At 35.8% G+C, this 22,016-nt stretch overlaps 1 protein-coding gene and 1 long non-coding RNA gene across 2 annotated transcripts in view; one reads left to right on the top strand and one right to left on the bottom strand.

The window, feature by feature from the left end:
* Positions 1 to 22,002, bottom strand: part of LOC122145324 — a 35,527-nt gene extending 13,525 nt beyond the window's left edge. Inside the window, exon 1 of the long non-coding RNA XR_006160270.1 lies at positions 21,838 to 22,002. This is a non-coding gene — a long non-coding RNA (uncharacterized LOC122145324). The remainder of the gene's footprint in view (positions 1 to 21,837) is intronic.
* On the top strand, positions 14,855 to 16,487 carry LOC109051405 (forkhead box protein D3). The gene has a single exon (XM_042758374.1). It carries the CDS (start codon positions 15,255 to 15,257, stop codon positions 16,371 to 16,373), a length of 1,119 nt encoding a protein of 372 aa, XP_042614308.1. The 5' UTR covers positions 14,855 to 15,254; the 3' UTR covers positions 16,374 to 16,487.
* Positions 22,003 to 22,016: the final 14 nt, after the last annotated feature.

The following is a 22,016-nucleotide window of genomic DNA, read 5'->3' as shown; positions in this document are numbered from 1 at the left end:
AGTGCAATACTACAAAATACTTCTACTACTAATAATAATAACAAATAAATAAATAAATAAATAATAAATACAAAATGTCAATTTGTTACAAAAAATATTTTATAATACTGCTATTACAAATAATAATAATAATAATAATTGTTGTTATAAACAAAAAATGTCAGTTGGTTAAGAAAAATGCTTCTGATGATGATGATGTCATGGATGAAAAAAGTCAATGGGTTAAGAAAATATATATTTTTAATTATACTACCATTACTACTACTACTACAAATAATAACAATAATAATTATTATTTAATTCATAATATCATTCATTTTACTTTTCTTAACCAATTGTCAAATTAATCTTCTTGTTTTAACCATAAATGTATCAATGGGGGGGGGGTTAACTGGAAAACAAGACCATTAAGAGATTTGCAGTGAAGAGTTTTGCCTGCTTATAGCATGAAAACAGTCTTTTTACTCTGGTGTGGCAGCTATGAATGAAGAATGAAGAAACACAACTTCACACAATGAAACACAATGGAAGCCATTAGATTTACAATATTCTGCTAACTGTTTCCTGATAAGTATAATTTACGAGAATTAACAGCAGCTCTGTAGAGAGGTGACAGAAAGCTCTATAGGTCTTTGTGAGATCACACACCCACGCCACCCTCACTCTCCTGCAGTCAATGACCCAGTGTGACGGTTCCAAAGTTGCTCATCCACACACATCCATGGACTGCATGCCACTGAACCATTAACATACAAATGGCCTCAACTTAACACGTGATTAAGATTTCAAATGCCATTAAATGTTAAAGAACTACCAACTAAAGAATAAATAACCTTAATGGCGACCTATAACATGCTGTCTGTAATTTCCATTCTGCACCACCTTGGTTAAAATGGTCAGAATTTAATTCCTTATCATTCAACAAATCTTCTCAAAAGGCTTTGGCACTACTGTAAGAACTTTCCATTAAATATAACCTATACTGTCCCAAACAGTACATTAAAAGTCCATAAAGCATAAATGGAATTATATGGAAAATTAATTCAACTTACCATATATAAAACCTAAAAGTAAAATGTATATAGCAACTAATTAAATGCAGTATTTTTAACATGCTATTTATTAAAATGAGTGCATTCTTCACACCAAGAATTATTTAGAACCAAGAATATATGCATTCCTCAAAGCATAATACAAAGAGTTTATTAACCTATCTGCTGTTAACACTTCAGATCCCTCATAGCCTGGATTAATGGTTCAAAATGAACTTAGAATAGAGTCTGAAGAGTTTGCTGTTTGTTGCCAACTCCATATCATGGCAAACGGTTGTCATATAGGCATAACATGGATGACATAACTGGTCCCTTTTCATTTAGACTTGATAAACACCAGCTCACAGGCACAAGAATTGAATGTTTGTGTGAGTAAGTGATGACTGCAGTGTGGTGGATGTATAATGACCACAACCACTGACAGAATGTAGTGATTCATCTTCTGGGAACTAAATCTCAAGTCAGTAATGAAAAAAGCTGCATCTTTTTGATCACAAATACAGTCAAAAAGTACACAATATATAGTAGTATTTAAAATAAATATTCTAATATTTTAATATAGTTTTATTATTACTTTTTTCCCTGTGATGGTAAAGTTGAATTTTCAGCAGCCATTACTCCAGTCTTCAGTGTCTCATGATCCTTCAGAAGTCATTCTAATATACTGATTTCTTATCACAGCTAAAAAAAAATAATAATAAAAAAAATGTTGTGCCTTCTTAATGAAGTATGGAAACTGTGTGTCTTTTTCAGGATTCTTTGATTAACAGAAAGCATTTGTTTGAAATAAAAATATTTTGTAACATTGTAACACATGTTATTGTTATTTTTATTAAATTTAACTCATCCGTGCTGAAGAAAAATATATTTTTTCATAGTGATCCCACTACCAAACTTTTAGAAAACCAATCAAACATCAAATTCATACCTTAAATATTGTTTCTCTGATTACAGAGTTTATTTTCTCCTCTTTTAATTTATTGTTCAGTCTTTCCCTGCAGGCCTTAGGCTGACTACAAGGGTCAAGTCAAGACAGGGTGAAAGAAAAGATCACCCTTCCCATCATTTATTTTTATCTTTCTCTGATGTCCCACACAACAGCTTCTCGAGAAGTACCTACATGGATCAATATCTATTTAGTGACCTAACCCCTGTGTATGTGTATGTCAAAGCAGGCAATCTAAAGCTGTTTGAAGTATTTCATCTGGCACAGTCCTGCCCCCTGACCTGTCCGAAACACGGACTTCTCCGTCCTAAAGGCATGCTGCTCTGTAGCAATAAACAAGGCTGGGAAGTTGTTTCACACTTGTCACAATGTTGGTGGCAACCGACCCCCTCTCGTTTTCTACCAGGCTCTCGCTTGCTCTCCACCTCTGCTTTTCAGAAAACAACAGTAACTCAGGGCCATAGAATTACCACTTCTGAAACAAAGATGGCCAAGTGGCCCAACTTGCCCCATGTTAGGGGTAAGTTGAGCCATATCAGCTAGCTATATTTACATGAAATTAAAACTTGCATGTAATGAATTAATATTATTATTATAAAATACATTTTTAAACTATGTATTCAGTTTCAAATATTGGCCAACATTATCTTGATATTTTCTTAAACATACCCAAAAAACAACCAGAAAGGGAAGATAATCAGGCACATGTTTGTGGAGTGATCAAGGAAGTTTCAAAGAACTAAAATTGCACATTTGGCTTCTTCTTGGGCCACTTTATTGGATAGTTAAACTAGAAAATGGGTAGATGAAGAGAGACTGGAATGAAAACATGTCATGGGACAGATTCAAACCTGCGCAATGCTCTGATTACTGCACCAAAGCTCCCACAATATTATGAATAATCATTATGAATATACATTTATCAATAAGTTCTACAAATATGAAAATTTTTCTGCCTCAGTCTGATATCTGACAACCTGTTCTTTGTACATAGACAAAATTCCAAGCATTTGACAAATGAATTAAAGAACTTTTTTTCAGAAATAATATAATTAAAATTTCACTAATCAATTTCACTGGTGACCAATGCTGAGACACAAAAACAAAGGAAAAACATAAACACATAATACCTCCAATTGGTTCATTGCTCTGACAGGATAAGAGTAAATAAGCAGACATTTACGCCAATCTTTCATTCAGCCGGCAGTCATCCATCCAGTGTGCACCTCTTAATCTGGTCCTGCTAGCACTGGGGAAACAAAGACCTTCACCAGATAAAACAAATGATCCCACTAGGAATGGGAAACAACTCACAGTCAACAGATCCACTCTTAACACAGGTCGGCCATCTTTGTGTGATTGAGCCATGTGTGTCCACAAAAACAAACCCAAAAAAAACACATTGCACCAGAAAACAGAGATAAACCAAGGCATAGAAATAGACCTCCAAAGTAGTACACAATTTAAAATCTGCCATCTTTGCTCATGGGACCACAAAAACTTCTAAATGCCATTTACTAATTAATTTGGAGTTTCAGGAAATTTTATCTGAAAGACTGATGGCATCAGAAGAACATATACAGTCCACTTTTTTTCCAAAAAGTTTCCAAAAATATTAGTATATATTGCTTGTTAAAAGTAAGAATGAAACAGAAGTAGCAATATTTTCTGTATTTTGACTTAGATCAAGTGGATTACTGAAACGTAAAAAGTAGGGGGGGGGGTTTAATTCTATGCATTGGTTGTTAATTAGATTTTGAGATGTGTGGGTTGCACTCAAAAATGGGGGTAGATGAAGGCAAGCTTGCAAAGGATGAGGTTTGAACCCTTACCAAAAAGTAGTATACTTCAAGTTTATTTTATTAAGTATACTTAAGTAAAGTTCAAGTATATTTAGACTTTTTGTAAGTATAAGTCAAGTATACTTAAATGTCATTTTAAGTATATTTCTGAGAAGTACATAAAAAGTAAACTAAAAGCATACTTTCCTATTTTTTTAGTTTAAAAGAAGTATACTAATAGCACACTTGAATAAACTTCTTTTTCGTAAGGGAAGTCCTGCATGTCACCAGAAAGACACTTGAATGAGTGTGCACACTTTTCAACAGTACTACTCTTTTTTTTTTTTTTTTTTTTGAGTAAAAAAATGTATACTGTACATGTAAAAAGAAAGGGCATTCAGTAAAATTTAAAAATATGATTATGTGAACTAAAACGCATTGATCTGTGTCCATGTATCATAATATTCATCAAATTAATTCACCCTTTATGAATAAACTACATACGAGGCATGGTGGCTAAATCTAGTCTATTGCTTCAATATTTTTACAAATGTGACAGTCTACTAAACAGAATACTGCTTAAAAAAAAACAGCGCTCTTAAAATTACGCATATAGTTGTCAAATATAAGCCAATTTAAATGCCTACAGTTGTCTGAGATGCTGTGTTTTGGATATTTGCTGCCAAGAAGCATTACTTGTCCGTTGTGGTGGTGACCTCTGCAACTTGTTCCCCTGATCTCATCCTAATTTTAATGTGAAACTAGAGCTCTATGTCAGCCCCATGTGAGGGTGAGTAAGGGGCCTGGAAATATCAAGCAAAGGGGTGCGGCCGCCTTCCATGGAGGAACACAAACATTGCTGACCGACCTGATGGTTCTGTAATGAATATATTCAAAGTGTAACAGAGAGAGTAATCCAACTGCAGTCTCGGGTCAGGAAAAGGACTGTGCCAAAAAGCTACAGCACCTCATTGCATTTTACAAGCAAAATTAAACAAGTTTTACAATTTAAAAAGCTGACACTGTCCTTATTGTCAAGTTTACACCTTTTTTCAGAGCCGTGGAACGTTCTACTTCGAAACAGAAGCTACTGTAATACTGAATATGTTTATCTAAATGAAAGATAAATGCTGTAGATGATCAACCTATGAATAACACTAAATACAGCTACAAGCAAACTGTGTGAAACATCTCTGTGTCAAATCTAAATTGTGATAGAGTTCATTGAGAAACAATGACACCTCTGTTGTTGTGTTTCTCTCTGTTCACACTCTGCTAATGACCTTGTGACTCTGTGATGTGTACAATAAACAAGTGTGCAATAGTTTCTTCTCTTATTCACAGTGTTACATTTTCTTCTAATAAATTGGTCAATTATTCAATGGCATGCAGAGTCACTAAGTTGTGTTCATATCAAATCAGTTTTTTGATAAATTAATAGAAAATATTTAAATGCACTTCAGAAAATTTAGAAATAATAATTTTTGCTTTTGAAATTAAATTGATCAGTGTAAAGCTTATAGTATAAGAGATCACCAGAGATGCATGAAGCATCAAGTGCCAAGAAAAAAAAAAAAGGAAGATCCGGCACATATATCAAGGAAAGGGCATTTAGATGATAATTCTAATAACTGCTTCCATTCTACAATTAAGTAAAACAACTTTTTCTGTAAGTCACTAAATTGGAACAAAACAGCATGACATAGCCAACAAAGCCCAAAATATATGTAACTTCCTCAAAGTTATGCTTGACTAGCTTTCTTTGTGTGAGATGTGTGTCCATAGTATGCACATGGATGAATGGCCCAGTGAGGAATTTAGCTGAGCACTAAATGAAGTGACTTATGCCAGGCAAATTTAATATGTGGTTTTCACAGACTAAAGTGGTGGTAGAAGGGGGGCGCTATGTTGTTGCCCCAAGGCAAGATGATAAAGAAGAGCAACACTGGGGAAAGAATGAAAGCTTTGTAGAGCAAAAATTAAAGAGACCAAAAAGTGCACTTATTACAGAAAACTGCTAAACATCTTTTAACTGAGCTTGCACATATAGGTCCATAACATAGCCTATCAGTGATATACATAATCATGAGATATAGAAGAAGCTCAAAAGAACAACTAACAGAATTCAAAACAGTAATGAAATTCTATTATGGGACACAAACCATCAGTTCACATATATCCCTAGCAGGCAGAAAAGACCACTTATCTGTGGGTGACATAGAAAATTTATGATTCTACAAAAAACAAGCACACACAAGAAACTACTATGAAAATAAATACACATAGAAAACAAAAAATGGCATTTCGGTTCCATAAAGCCTAGATTTATTTATCAATGCATGTATTGATCTGCCTTTTTGGGCCTTTCATAAAGATCAAGGGATCCAGGCGGTGAATCCTGGGTGCTGACGCCGGCACACAATTACTGCAGGCCTCACTGATTCCATTTACCAGATTAAGCACTTTGTAAACATTTGATAACATTCAAAGAAGGGGTTCGGTTGTCCCAAACAGAATTACTCGCAGATGCAAGTCATCTGACAGGAATAGTTCTAATTTCTAGTATAGATTGTTTTCATGCAGAATTCTAACATGATAATTAAATCTGCTGTTCTGAGCCCCATCTCAAGTCAAGTCACATGGTACCTTTAGTCATTTAGCAAGTCCTTTGCTGGGCTATTGAAAGCCGCGGGATTCCAGGGCAAGGTTCCTGACTGCCAAATGACAATTTGCCACAGCGCTTTGATGATTTTATTATGTGTTTAAATAATACAAATAGCCTGATTCCTGCACTTAACAGAAGACCACTCAACTGGGAACAACATGAAAAACACCCTGCACGTGGCCATTAGCAGCCATTCACAAAGTTACACCAGTTTTTCATAGTGAGGTTAGAGAGTGAAGCAAAGTTTGCTTTGAGAAAAGAGTGTTTATGAGAAATATGTGCAGCAATGTAGGATAATACAAGAAACATGCACACTGAAATTTAAAACAGATTTTTCTGTTTTGTTACAAAAATATTATTATTTACCTATAAGGCCCTTAATGGTTTAGCTCCTGCATATCTAACTACTCTTCTACCACGCTACAATCCATCACGCTCCCTAAGGTCACAAAACTCTGGACATTTGGTGGTACCTAGGATAGCAAAGTCCACTAAAGGAGGTAGAGCTTTTTCACATTTGGCTCCCAAACTCTGGAATACCTGATAATGTTCAGGGTTCAGACACACTTTCTCTGTTTAAATCTAGATTAAAAACACATATCTTTGTTCAAGCATTCAAATAATGCATCTTATAATTTTGGATTGCAGTTATATCTGATCAAATGTGCATTATTATTCTTTAGCTTGGGTTAAACTAATTAATTTTACTTGGTTGGAACAGCAGCTTCGCTAATTATGTCTCTATTTGTTTCTCTGTTTTTGCGTAACTAGGATTTACACAAGCTTCAGTCTGGATCCAGAACACCTGAGAAGAGATGCCAACCCCTCAGGGGACCTCAGATGATGTCAACCCTGAAACAACATGCAGAACTACCAAATTTTGCTATAAGTTTGATTGCATCATATGATAACTGCTGTTAACAGTGTTCATCGTCTGCTTGTTTACATCTTTAATTGATTTTTCCATACATTTCTGCCATATGTACATAAACTGACAGTCACCACTGATAAGCGACTACTAAATATTGTAGAAACGTAATTTTCTGTAAAGTTGCTTTGCAACGATTTGTATCGTGAAAAGTGCTATACAAATAAACTTGAATAAAATTTTTTGTCAAACTAGAAAGACTAGTAAATAAAGACCTACAAATTTATAAGATTTTTACAGTCTTTTAGATAATTTTTGTTCGTATTTCCCATTTTGACCAACAGATGGCACATAATAGTGAATCAGTCCAGTGTTGCCATGAACTGCTAGTGTGGTATTTGCATTTAATATTAGCAGTCTGTTCCATACAATTTCCATCCACCTAATAAATTATTCAAAAAAAAAAAAAACAGACAATTTATTTTCTTTAATTTTATTTATTTATTATTTATTTCCCCCATAAAGATGTAAATTTAGAAAGAACAAAAAGTTATTTTCCTCAGTTTTAGCATTGTACACAAGAAGTTCATAATCCAGTACAATCCAATACATCCACCTTGTCTGAGCTGAGAAAGATCCTTTTTTTAAGACTTGTTGTTAATCGGGTGTGATATATGGGCCACTAAAACTGCAAACAAAGCCATTAAAAACAATGCAGTTAGCAGGGTTTATACATGTCAAGTTTAAAATACCATTTGGAAAAATAACCAAAAAAAAAAAAAATGTATTGTAGTTAAACCATATGGTAGCCACAAATTAATCATGGTTTTGCTACACTAATCATAACAAACAGTAATCAATCAGGAAAAAAAATGGTTTTTGAATCATAAAATGCACATTTATCAATAATTGTCTAAATCATATTGTTCCGTTGTTACAGTTTCCCTGCAAATGCATCAACAGCTCTTGTGAAGCATTCGCTATAGGCTATGCTGTGGCGCTGCGTGGCGATTCACTTTATGGAGTGCAAAATACAAACCTTTCTGTTAATCTTTAATAGCTACGGGTCGCTGAATCAAAATAAGTATACGGCTATACGAATATAATGTTCTAAATGTCTCTATAAACAATCTGGCGCGTTTTAGGAACACACAAATACTAATTTTATAGTTATGAGAATTACATGAATGAATTACATAGCTATATCACGCTGAGAAAACATCTTCAGACATTACGTTCAATATTTAGGAATGTCTTAAAACTATTTCATGTGCAATAAATAAATATATAAACAGTAGCCTACATAGCCTATGAAAAACCCAAAGAACATAAGACTACGTCTTTTTTTGAACGCAGACTTTGCAAGGCAGTCATAATTACATTGGCAGGGGACGTGTGATCTTTTTAATTATTCTGCTCTTCATTTCTGTCCCACCATTCAAAATGCTCGAAACCCCATCTTTATAACCCCAGAAGGCTATAAATTATCTAACTTTGAGGTGAGGGCGACAAGCAGATCTCTTTCATTTGCTGGCAAGAGATGTGCAGGGGTTAATTGAATGGACCGTTCTCTGGCGTGAAAATAGAAAGTACACTTGTTATCTTGTGAACTCTCAACGTATAAGAATCTAGTGAATGTCAGCATGAAAGATGGAATTAACAAGAGATCTTTTTATTGTTCTGGAAGGTCATTAGGCTGCCAATTGGGTAATTATGGAAATGCTCTGAATGTTTTCCCCCTTCCGTTATAGGATCTGAGACCCTTCAATCAGCCCATCTCGTGGGAAAGTTCAGCCATAACTGCAAGTGTACCAGCAAAATCAGATTAGCCAAAGTTATTTCATTAGTATTTATAGCCGGAGGCATTTGTTGAAGAGAGAAGTTGTGAGGCTCAAATGGAAGAATTATTAGCTAATGACAAGGGCCATAGCCCACCTAAGACATACACTTGAGTAGACTTAATGAATTGAACCCATTGATTGCATCGACTCTGGACGTCTACAGTGTTCAGTGAACATCATAATACACAACAACGCTGCGGTTTGCAGCTACTCATTTTAATACTTTATCAGTCTGGATATAATACAATTCAGGATGTAATGCAGTTATTGCATCAAAATCTTAGAGGAACATCAGGATGGAAACAGTCGGCGTGCGTTTTTTGGGTTAAAGGAATCAATAAAACTGAATATGAATACATTTATAATTGAATGAATATGAATAAATACGAATAAATTTAAATATGAATACATTAAAAAAAAAAAACTCTACAATGGAAAACTTAAGCTTGGCTGAAAATAATAGTAGCCTAAAGTCAAATTGTTGGAAAAGGGACAACCTGCAGTGATGAGTTCATCCCACTGTTTTTGACTACTTTGAACAGAATTACTATAATTCAAGTAGAAATAACAGAATAAGTTACTGGCCTTATGATAAAAAAATGTTTACAGTGAGATCTCTTATGATCTGAGAATTCAATTATTTTTTACTACTAATAAAAAGGGACATAGGAAATGACAGCGATAACGTGTAATTTCAGTGCATAGCCAATTATGCCGAATTGCTCTCGCGAGATTATAGGAATATGGAGCTCTTGGAAGAGTCCACTGTGACGCCACTCAATAACTCAGACATTTCGCGTGGTGGCGGTGATTTTCTCAACCGCATTTTCTGACTGAATAACAAGCATTAAGATAATTAGCTCTAAAGCTACTATGGGTAAAGTGACTGAAGCATCACTATTGGAAAATCTGACTGAGATCAGGGGTCAGGAAGATAGCACGTATAACAATTACATTTATAACAAATACATCATTATAAATATTTTATCGAAGTTCACAGTTGTTTAGGCTATAGCCTAGTACAGACACAACAATCTTATTTAATACCCCATCTACACGGGCAAGCTCTGACGTCTTTTAAATGAACGTGAAATATTGACTGATTATAATAAATAATGAAAAGTTAAGTCAGCTGACCTATAAACCCTTAAAGAACACATCAGATTTTATATTAATATGTTTTCAATATGAAAAGTTACCATTACTGTATCGAATGGAAATTGGGAATATTGTGTGTTCCTCTCGGTGAGAGAAGACCGTGGTTTTCATAAATAAAGAATACAATTTAGATGTAAAAAAAGAGAAAAGAAATGGATGTTGGATGAACTTGCTTTACGCAGGAAGTTCATACTAGTATTAAGACAAAACCTAAATAACACCCTCTCATCGTGCTAATGTGCTACTTCAGTCTTCATCTAAATAACAATGAAACGTAGCCTACAAACCAAGTAACATCACACATGCTTAACTATGCGCATTGACATGTTAATCTGTCTGAATTTTTGCACCCATCCTCGACATCATGGGCCAAATCCAACCATATCAAAAATACAGCAATATCAAAAGATAATTTTGTAGAATGAAATAAAAATACATTGAGTTTATTAGGGGTTAGCCAAAAAAAAAAAACGGATTGCATATGCATTATATATTATTATATGTAAGTATCAGGGGATGGAGCTTTATTCCAGAGATTCTCCGTTTTAACAACTGATACCAGAATTCATTGATTAGGTTTGAGGAAATCAGTTAGGAAACTGTGGCAGTTACTTGCGTGCAGCCAGTTTAATTTTACATCCAACTGCAGAAAGAGAAAAATTATAATCTTCAGAACAATATAATAAGCATTAGGCTATTCATTATACGACAAATTTGAATTCATTAAGACATTTGATGGAATTCTGTATTTTGTGTGGAAAACATTTGTTCAGGAAATGTATTTAAATTATAAAATGGATTATTTTACATCACAAAAATTCATACAGCAGTCCTGTGTAAAATACAAACAGATCGTCAATATCAATGATTTCATATTCATTTTCAAATGCATAGTCTTCATTGTTTTGACACCCTTTTTTATTTTTCCCCAGTGATGATAGCTCAAATCTCAGTTATTCGTCCATTGATTTTCACCTGCTCATTATTTTTAAAACAGTGTTTTGATACCGTTGTCATTTACCATTTTGCAGAATTATGTTATGTTCAACTGAATCTGCAGAGCATAACACTGATTTTCTAGTTTGGCTGTAATGATAGGAACCTGCAGGAGGAAACTATAAAGGGGACTGTTAAAAATGAGCTGGATCATATTGTTTGACAGAAAGTTGCAGGTTGATAGAGTGGATTCTTCAAGAGGGTGAAAATGGTGAATTCAGAGAGAAAAACGGAGATCCTGTCTTCTGGTGGGTATAGCCTTGGGGAATCACGGTGTCGACCGTAGAAAATCCAATTAAGGATTGCATTTAAATGAAAAGTCATTTTTTAACCAGAGTATGACGTGGACACTTCCCTTTCTAGATGAGAGGAACAGTTTTTCTGCAAATGGTTCATTTTTATTAAATCTGACATGCTGATAATGCGGAGTTGATAATAATTGGCACAATAACCGTAATTAACCCTTGTATGCGTTTGGGTATGTGGGACCCGTTTTCACTTTTTATCAAAAGAACAATGATACTATTAGTTATTTTTATTTTTCAAACTCAGACTCATTGGCCGTGGCTCATTTTCTGTGAAGAACATATATCAGAATATATCATTTCTGCACAAGATTGTAGCACTTAAATTCATAAATGTGATCTAACAAAGGCAAATGTCACATTTTGACCATATATGCTGTTTATATTGCTTGTAATTGTGATTAAGTAAACATCTGTTGAGTATTTTAACATATCATTTTTGATTGTGTTTAATGAAAAACCCAAAACTGCAGCGGGTCCACACTGGCTGAGTAACAAAAATATGAACACCACACAAGGGTTAAAAGCGCGCTAACAAAGCAATTAATTTATTACAGTTGTACAAGCTTGCCCCCCAACTGTGCTTTGCTTACATAATAAAATAACTCATTTTTACACCAGTTTTGCAAAAGATGAGACTCTTACGAAATACATTTCATCTCAACGAAGTAAAGAATCATTTATTCTTTAATAACCTTTTTATTAGTATTATTATCAAAAATATATTACACATGTTTATGACCGAACAGTGTTTGCTGTGTATACAAACAGCATGTCAAATCAAACACCCAGTCTGTCGATTTAGATAAAAGACAAAATGCTGAAAATAGACATTTTCCAAAAAAAAGAAAAAGAAAAAAAAAACACTTTGAAAGGATTTATACCAATATTGACAAGAATTATCCTATGTTTTATTTATTGAGATCCTGCAATGTCCTATTTATTAATGTATTAACCATTTGTTTTATTGAGTCCGTGCAGCATTCATATACCCTTCAAATGCGAGGCATCCTCGTAGTTCAAATTCAGTTTTCATCTGGGTTACATCCTTTCCTCTGCAGATCCCTTCTCCCCTGAATGGACACATTCCCCATTACGCCCTTCAATTTTCCCTTCTATCTCTTTTATTTCAGCGATTTAATTAGGCATATATTCGATCCTGCTTTGCTATTTGTGAGCTATTTGTTTCTGACCTTGCTGGGTAATCACATTCAGCAACTGTATCCGCACCGTCACCTGCTATGCCTGCGTCTCCTAATAGGTTCATGCTGGAAAGAGTTAGCTTATTATTCTAAAAGGTTTTGTCGGGTTAAGCCGTGCATGTGTGCTTAAATGTGCATTTCATTAACAAACTGCGAAGGTATAAATCCGGATTTACGTAGCTTCAAAAGATCACAGAGAGGACGAATTTGATCTCCTTTTGGGCGATATCATCCACGATGTCTTTCAGTGCGCACCGACTCGAGATATATGGTCTTTTACATTCTAAGCCGCTGACAAAACCCTTCATCATTCTTCAACATGCAGCGCTACAACGCAAGCGTTTATATTTTGAATTAAACAATAGCACAATTACAATCTAAAGCAATTAACCAGCAAATGTTTGGAGTTTGCTGAACTAAGTGGACTCCTATAATATTATACAAAATATTTATCTACTAAAGTAACAACGAAATATGTATAGGCCTAAACTATTAAACAATTGCGTAATGAAAAAATATTTCCCAAGCCAATATTGGCTTTAGGCAGCGTTAGGGTGCTCCGACTTCATCCTAAGTAGCCTGTATTGATAAACGGGACATCACACGGGCCACTGTATGCTTGCCTGAGCTCTTCAACACCATTAATAACGACATGATTCAACTAATCTCATTCATTCACCGTGCAAAAAAAAAAAACAGCTTCAAAGATGTAGCACAAGCAAGCGTTCCTCGGAGAATTGAAAGGATGGTAAGCAGGCTAAAGGTAGTAAAGGTCGAGGTGAAAGGTGGTGGCCTATTTGCAGATTAAATGTCATGCAACAAAAACAAGTGTACTGAAAATATAATATAGGCTAACCAGTAATTTAACTCCCTATACTTTGTACCAAAAAATCATATCATTTTTATACTAAGTAGGCTAATAATAATAATTTGTATTATTGTTATTACCATTATTATTATGATGATTATTATTTTATTGACAATAGGCTAATTAATAATTCGACATAGGCTATATAGCAGTACAGTTGGCTATTTTGAGAGCAGTGCAGCAAAACCTGCACCAAAATACAGAGATAAGCGATTCACTGAAGAAATATGGATCTTAACAGTTTCGCAGTTTTCTCTGTTATGAAAATGATATAGGCTAGTCTATTTTGTAACCTCTAATAGAATGGTGTTGAGAATAATTGATTCGAGCGTCAATTACATCAGCCTTTATTTTCATTACAGCTGGGCAGATATTCCAAGCTGTAGATCGATAAGACGCTATATGTGGTTAAATATGTGGTTAAATAGCCTACGTGATGAAACTAAACATAAAACTTTTTTTTTCTTTACAATGACAAAAACCAGACAATCACATCAATGATTAATCTCTCAGATATTACAAGAAACAAGAGCATCCAAGTACAAATCACAAATAAGAGCATAATTAAACCTTGCAGTTCCCGTGAAGCACACTGAGAAGCGTTTTCTCAAACGATCCAGGAAATGTTAAGAGTTTACATATTCCCTCTCCGCTTTCTTTTTCTTGGGAATATCCCACATGCGTCGCTCACCTGTGCGCGTGTGAATGGCTCCTATGCATTTACCCGCGCGCTCATTTCCTACTTAATTCATATGTTAACACGAGCCATGATGAGGGTCGTTAGCACCTCTACAAAGATCTTTATTTAGAGATTTCCATTGTTTTTGTACTTATTTCAACCGTAACAAAATCAGTGCTGCTACGTCTACAGAAACACTCGTGTAGCCTATTTTTTTCCCCCAAACTGAATTCTACTAAAGAATTTTATTAATAAAAGTAGCCTACAATATTTAAAACTGTTCGTTTAACCATGCAGTATTCGAGCACACAATATAAATGACAAGAGATTCAATTAACTTAGCTGTAGACGTTTTCGTTCAGCAGCTTTCAATATAATTGGCCTAAGAAAAGTTAAGTTTGCGTTTAGCGCGGGCGAGTGAATGCACGTCAGCTCTGGAGATGATTTCAATCATGCAGGCCGATTTTCTCCCCTCCGCCGCCGCTAAATGGTCTATGACGGACGAACAGAGGCGATGTTACTGTTGTTCCCTTTGTTGACAAATCCATGAAACAACTTCAGCTCAGCGGTATAACAGCGCGACCTCTGACGTCGGCGGGTCACGTGACGCAGCTGATAGTATATCTTTAAGTGAAAAGTAATCTATCAGACAGTCCTTAAAGCTTTTCAAAGCATGTGTCATCTTGACTCCTCGGTGCAAAACCACGCTTAGGTTTCGAGGAAATACAGTGGAAAGGAGACAAGGTTTAAGGAAGCATTTGGACTGGAGAAATATCTTCTAAAGTTGAAGTTTTCCTGGCAGGCCGGGACTGACCTGCATTTATAGCCACCGGTCGTCATCTGATCTGACCGTGCTCTTACCTTGGGTTGCTCCAGCAGTAAAGTGAGCGGTGATGACCCTGTCTGGAGGCACCAGTGCCAGCAACATGTCCGGTCAGACCGTGCTCACAGCTGACGATGTGGATATCGACGTGGTCGGGGAGGGCGACGAGGGGATGGAGCGGGACAGCGACTGCGAGAGCCAATGCATGCAAGACCGGGGAGATGAGGTGGAGGATATCGAGGTAAAGGAGCGCAGCGACAGCCCTTGCGAGAGTGCCGGTGAGGGAGAGTCTAAGGGGGATGCTCAGGAGAGCTCCTCCGGTCCCATGCAAAGCAAGCCCAAGAACAGCCTGGTGAAGCCGCCCTACTCGTACATCGCCCTCATCACCATGGCCATCCTCCAGAGCCCGCAGAAGAAGTTGACTCTCAGCGGAATCTGCGAGTTTATCAGCAACCGCTTCCCTTACTACCGGGAGAAGTTCCCGGCCTGGCAAAACTCCATTCGCCATAACTTGTCCCTCAACGACTGCTTTGTCAAGATCCCACGGGAACCGGGCAACCCGGGCAAAGGTAACTACTGGACCCTCGACCCCCAATCGGAAGATATGTTCGACAACGGCAGCTTTCTGAGGAGGAGGAAACGCTTCAAGAGACACCAGCAGGACATTTTCAGGGAGCAGACCGCCCTCATGATGCAGAGTTTTGGGGCATATAGTATTGGGAATCCCTACGGGCGCCACTATGGAATTCACCCTGCCGCTTACTCGCACCCTGCAGCTGCTCTGCAGTACCCGTACATTCCCCCGGTGGGTCCGATGCTCCCTCCGACGGTTCCTCTCTTGTCCTCCGCAGAACTGAACAGAAAAGCATTTAACTCTCAACTAAGTCCAAGTCTCCAGTTACAACTGAACAGCCTGAGCACCGCGTCAATCATCAAATCCGAGCCGTCCAGTCGACCATCGTTCAGCATAGAAAACATTATCGGGGTCTCCAGCAGCTCTACGAGCGCACAGACTTTCCTGCGGCCGCCCGTGACGGTGCAGTCTGCCTTACTGAGCGCACAGTCCCTGTCCTTATCCCGGACATCAGCTGCCATCGCGCCAATTCTCAGCGTCCCGTCAAATATCATCTCCGGACAATTTTTACCGACAGCGTCCACAGCAGCGGTATCTAAATGGCCTTCTCAATGATAATCAAACTATTTTTTTAGACATATAAATTTTAAAGACGATACAGCACGAACTATAGGCAGCACTGGACAATTCGTCCGCCCCAATGTAGCCATGTAAAGACTTTTGAGAAAATTCATAATCAAAAAGGAATGCTTTCAGTACAGGTAATGTTTGTAAATATTTGTACAAAGAAATTAATTTACATGTTTTTTTCTTTCCTATTTCATTTCGTTGTTTAAAGTTATAGCTGAGTGAGCCTTAATTTTCCTTATTTTGTTTTCATTTTGAAAGTGATTTCACAATGTTTTTTTCCCTTTGTTTTCCAATATGAAATATTAAACTGTTCTTATTGAAAGACTGAAAAAGTATGTTTATAAAATTTAAATATATGTATTCTATGTAGCTATATTGTGTTGTAAATCAACTTCATTTGTTAATAAATTTGAAAACAATCCAATGCATCTTAGGCACAATCGACTTTATTAAATCAAAATTATGTTTTCTAAAATTACAGGAATGTAAACAAACAATGAAATGTAGGCTATAAATTATAGTCATACGTATATTAGCCTACTCATATTATAGGTTTAAGTATTCAAGTATGAGGTAAGGTTTTCATCTCGAAATAGAAGAAATGTTAAAACAATAAATGTTTTCAGTTATGAGTGTTATAGGCTAGCTAAAATAAAAAAGATAAACGAAATATTCATGATTATATTTTGAGACGGTTAATTTGCGATTAAGGCATTTTGGTCTATTATTTCAGCGGTGCTTTTTAAAATTAATAACAGGACATTTTAGGTTCTCTTTAGGTTATAAAAAACACTGTAGGCCTAAATACGAAAATGTTCTTTTATCTCTGTGTATATACAACTCTAGGCAGTAATTTCATCAGAACAGCATCTCAGTTTCATGTTGCAGAACAACTATCACAAACGGTTTCAGTCATCCATCCTTAAACTTGCATTAAAGACAAATAGCTATTCTAACCATTACCAAAATCAGAATATTAATTTCAAATTAAACTAAGCTTACTTAATCCTACAATTTCGACAATGTAGGTTACAAAAATAGCAACATTCTTTCTAAATAAAAAGCTCAATAGCCGTCGAGAAGCATTTACAAGTGAAAATGCAGTGCGACCTAAAAATGTTTGGGAAGTTGTTCTTATAAAAGCAACACTCTTTCACAGTTGTGTCTAGCTAATCAGTTCTACTCAAACAGCAAATGGTAGATGGTGTGTGGCGCACAAGAGTTAGGGCTATATTTAATTTACACCCATGGGAAAAGAAAAGGAGCCGCTTCTTGAATTCACTTTCAGGCTAAAAACGCTGAGACTGACCTTCTGAAAGGCACTAACAGGGCCTTCACAACTGTTTCCGTATTCCTTAAAGTAAATGTTTGTAAGCACATTGTTCTGATGCCTTCTCTCACAGTGGACTTCGCCAGCACATTCAGTAATTTATTGCTGCATTTTGCTGTTAAAAATAAAGCCTTATTCAAATTAGCCCAAATTAGGTCGTTGCTGTTGTAGGTGTTGTTCTCTCAATGGATACATATAACTACTAACGCATTTGTAATCGCACTCATAGGGTATGTAAAAGCTATCTCAGCTAATTCAGTTTGATCTATAATGTATTTATCAAAGATTTTAGCGAAACCGAAAATTGGACATTCAGAAATAATTAGCTATAACATAGATACATAGGCTTAATAAAACATTTTAAAAGCCCAACATCTGAAAAGACACCGAGAAGATGATTAAGAAAATAAATATGCCTGTACATTCTATAATTAGCCTATACACACACCAGATGATGATGATGATGATGATGATGATGTTTTAAGTCCATCACTAGATGGCGTTTACAGGAATAAATTACACGATACGACTGCTTTTTCTAATGGGTGCAAAATTTCGATGCATCTACAGTAACCGTGGTCAGATCTCTAAAATATCTGTTTTAAGGATTACGATCGCGCACGTGGAGCAGTTAGATGTTATTTGTTTTGGACTAGAGATACTGTGAAATTGTTTAGATTCAAGGGGTTTAAATGAGGGGTCTATTTCTAGGACGGCTGGTGGGAAAGAGTACAACGCATCCTGCTTTATTCTTAATAGCGAGCCTTGGATAGGCCTATTTGCTATTAGGCCTATACAAAAATAAATAAATAAAAATAACAATAAAAGAGACCTTACGCCAGATTTAACAATCATGAATGTCAGTGATCATTTAACTGTTGTTCAATAAGAACAGTCATGCCATTTGGTTTCATCAACAGTATCTTGAGAATTATGCTATATTCGTTTAAGTTCGGTTGCGTAACATTTAACAGCCTTAAGACGTTTAACAACAACTGTTTTTGGCAACTTTTTATTTTTCTTGGCGTGTGAGATACAAAGGAAAACCCCTTGCTGAGCATTTTGAAAGTGACAAGTGATCGGACACATTTCTGGGTAAACTAAACAACGCTTTGACCTTTGTGGATCCACCTGCTCACCGCGCTACACAGGTGTAGAGTCTCCGTATTCCCACCGCCTATCCCTACTAACAATTTTTGGTTCTGGGAACGTTCCCTGGTGGTTAGCCAGGAAAGTTTTCTTAACGTAAAGAGAATGTTCCTTTTAGGTTAGGGGAACGTTCTGGGAACCTCCCGGGAACATTTAACCATCATAGGGAGAATTAAATGAGAGTGAATTTATCCATTATTATGTAAGATTTCGTGACATAACCCAGATTTTACATTTCTTAAGAACCAAATAATAACTTAAATTTGAATTTTATTTTTACAGACATTTACAATGAATAACATTTATTTGACTTTAACTAGGATAACATTACATTAATTTCTTGCCACTGAATTAGCCCGATTTGCTTCTCTCTTTTGGTCAGTATACAAAAACTTCATGTTCTCTTCGAATAGACGTGCCAATTCTCTCTGAAATCACAATATTTACTCTCGCAGCCTATATGTATTAATTATAAATAGTTATTCAATAAAAGGGGCTGCGTTTCCCGATAACGTTGTCTCTTAGCGCGCTACGAAGACTCTAAAGGTATGCCTGTACTATTTCTAGGCGTGTTCCCCGAACTAGCTATACCTTAGGAGGCTGCTTACGTGCGACGTTACCAGGTGCTGTCCGTGGCGGTGGTGCTGAATTGATTGATATCGATGGCATTCTATGCACGGGCCACTTTTCTGCGTTATGTGAGAAAGCAGTGTTCTTTAAAAAACAACTGTTGATTTTAAATAAAGACACGAAACCTTTTCAGAAGTTGCGTAAAACTTTTACTTTCGCTTTGCAACATGCATCACGTCAGGGAAGAAAACCAAAAAAAAAAAAAAAAAAAAATTCCCAGAGCACCCCCCAGTGGTAACCACATAAAATAGAGGGGGGAAAAAACCTACACGAGACACTGCTTAATAATTTAACATCTTCTAACAAAAGAAAAGAAACAAGAAAGAAAAAACAAAGGCCTACACAAGTCCAACAGAAAAATATTCTGGTGAGAGTGCTTTCCAGCAAGAAGCAGTTCAGTTTTTTTTTTTTTATAAGTTCTAAAATTTTAGTGCACATACACTATATGGCTGCGCGGACGGCATCATCTTTGATTTTGCACAACTATTATACTCGTATATAATGAAATGTAAAGAACTGTGAACTGTGTTTTCTGTAGAAGACAGGAGAAAGCACGTGCTGGAGAAGCGCGTGCAGATCAGAGGCACGCAGTAAAGAGAGATTTAAATAAACCCAGAGGTGTTTATGATAAGCTTTTCAAGATTACGCTTAACCTTGGCTTAATATTTCAGCTACAAATTTTGATTTATCTGATAATTATAATGCGATTTGACTGCTTTAATGTCTACAACTTTATTAAAAGCTTATTTCAGACATGAAATTATGCTAAATATAGTTTGTTTATGAAAAAATACACATTTCAGCATCAGAATAATCTCTTTGTTGGTCATCACTCAGAAACATCTGCAAAGTTTTTTTTTAGCTTACATGGTTATGAAAATAAAACTAAACCTGCAGGGAATGTTCTGGGAAGGTTCTCTTTAGGTTATAAACAAAATAACCTACAGGGAACGTTCTTATTTGGTTCCCAAAAGAATAACCAAATGGGAACCATATGGGAATGTTAGGGGAACGTTCTGTGTTTGATTACAGCATCATGCCTGACCCATTGCTTTACACTCATGTAATGTTCATTCTTCAAGGCTATGTGTTACATTAAAGACTGTTTTTCTATTAGACATTATTCTCTAATCATATAGATGGGTTTGGTTTCACACAACGGAATTCAGGACAGCTTCTCTCGAACCTTGCTTTGCAACAATAACATTACTTTTCTCTTAAAACTTTTCAAACATAAATGGATGTCTAAACAATTCTGAAAGCAGAACAATTATTGCAGTCTAGTACAAATGGAAATGTAAAAAAATAAACGAACAAATGAACAACCAAATAAATAAATAAATATATAAATAACAGATACAAAAAACACACTACAGAAGCTACATGCAGGGCAGCATTACTATAAGGACCGTTGACAATCTCCTGGAGCACATTGCCAACAGTAAATTTGGATACAGTGGTTACTAAATATTTAAAAGGGTGCAGAGACAAAGCAGTAAATGACAAAGATGGCAAACAGGGACATTAACATGTCATTGAGCTGGATGTGACTAATAGGCTCCTTACTGTAATGAAAGTGTCATTGAAAATCAGCACTTGTCTGTGGTAATTATTTATAAATATTTGACGTCCAAACCACAATGTCATATCCAGCAGCTCTTTAAGTGAATGAATTAATAATGATTACACCACTGCTCAAAAAAGAATTGAGGAACTAAAGTATGATTGTAAAGTAAGTGACAGTTTTGCAAATACTCTCAGACCAAAATTTGACTGACATCCAGATGACTCACTGAATGCCTTAACATGTCTACTGATATATATTACTGAATGTTGTATTTTTGAGTCAATAAAAAGATTGATGGGACAATAAATGACACAAAGAAATAATAAACTAACAAATTGTTCTTCAATTTAATAAAGCTATATTGGCTCTTATTGTCTATTCTAATTTATTTTCTGTAATGGAATAAAATCATTAGTTTACCAATGCAACAAACATAAGTAATGCTAGAATTCTGAAAATCAACATGGTGAGCATATTCTGATGAAATAAAAAAATTACACATTGCAAAAACTCCATATAAAACAGTCGTTTGTAATTTTTAAGGTTTTAATAGATAAACAAAATGTATGTAATGTGCAATAATGACATTTGAAATGGTTCTACTAAAAATTATAGGCTAAATCAAAATAGTTCTTTATGGAATAGATATTTGGTAGCCTACAGACCAGCGTTGATTTAGGCATTTTTGGGATATAATTGAACATAAAAAACCATTCACATACACATAGTGTTCGTGTAGGGCAGGCAAAAGGCAGTTCATTCAGTGTCTTTACCTGGTGATGTTCCACAAATTTGATCTCTTTTCTTGCTGCACTTCAACACTCTATCTGAGCCAGAACTTATTTAATACCAAAAATTTTCATGTTTTGATCAGACCATGTATTACATTTACAAATCAGACCTTGACCTCCCAAACGCTCAACTAGTTTAAACACTTCAACCCACGTGCTAA

This window comes from Cyprinus carpio, chromosome A6 (assembly GCF_018340385.1).
Source record: "Cyprinus carpio isolate SPL01 chromosome A6, ASM1834038v1, whole genome shotgun sequence".
Lineage (NCBI taxonomy): Eukaryota > Metazoa > Chordata > Actinopteri > Cypriniformes > Cyprinidae > Cyprinus > Cyprinus carpio.
Note: the sequence above shows the minus strand (reverse complement) of the source record. Positions and strands in the feature narration are given on the sequence as shown.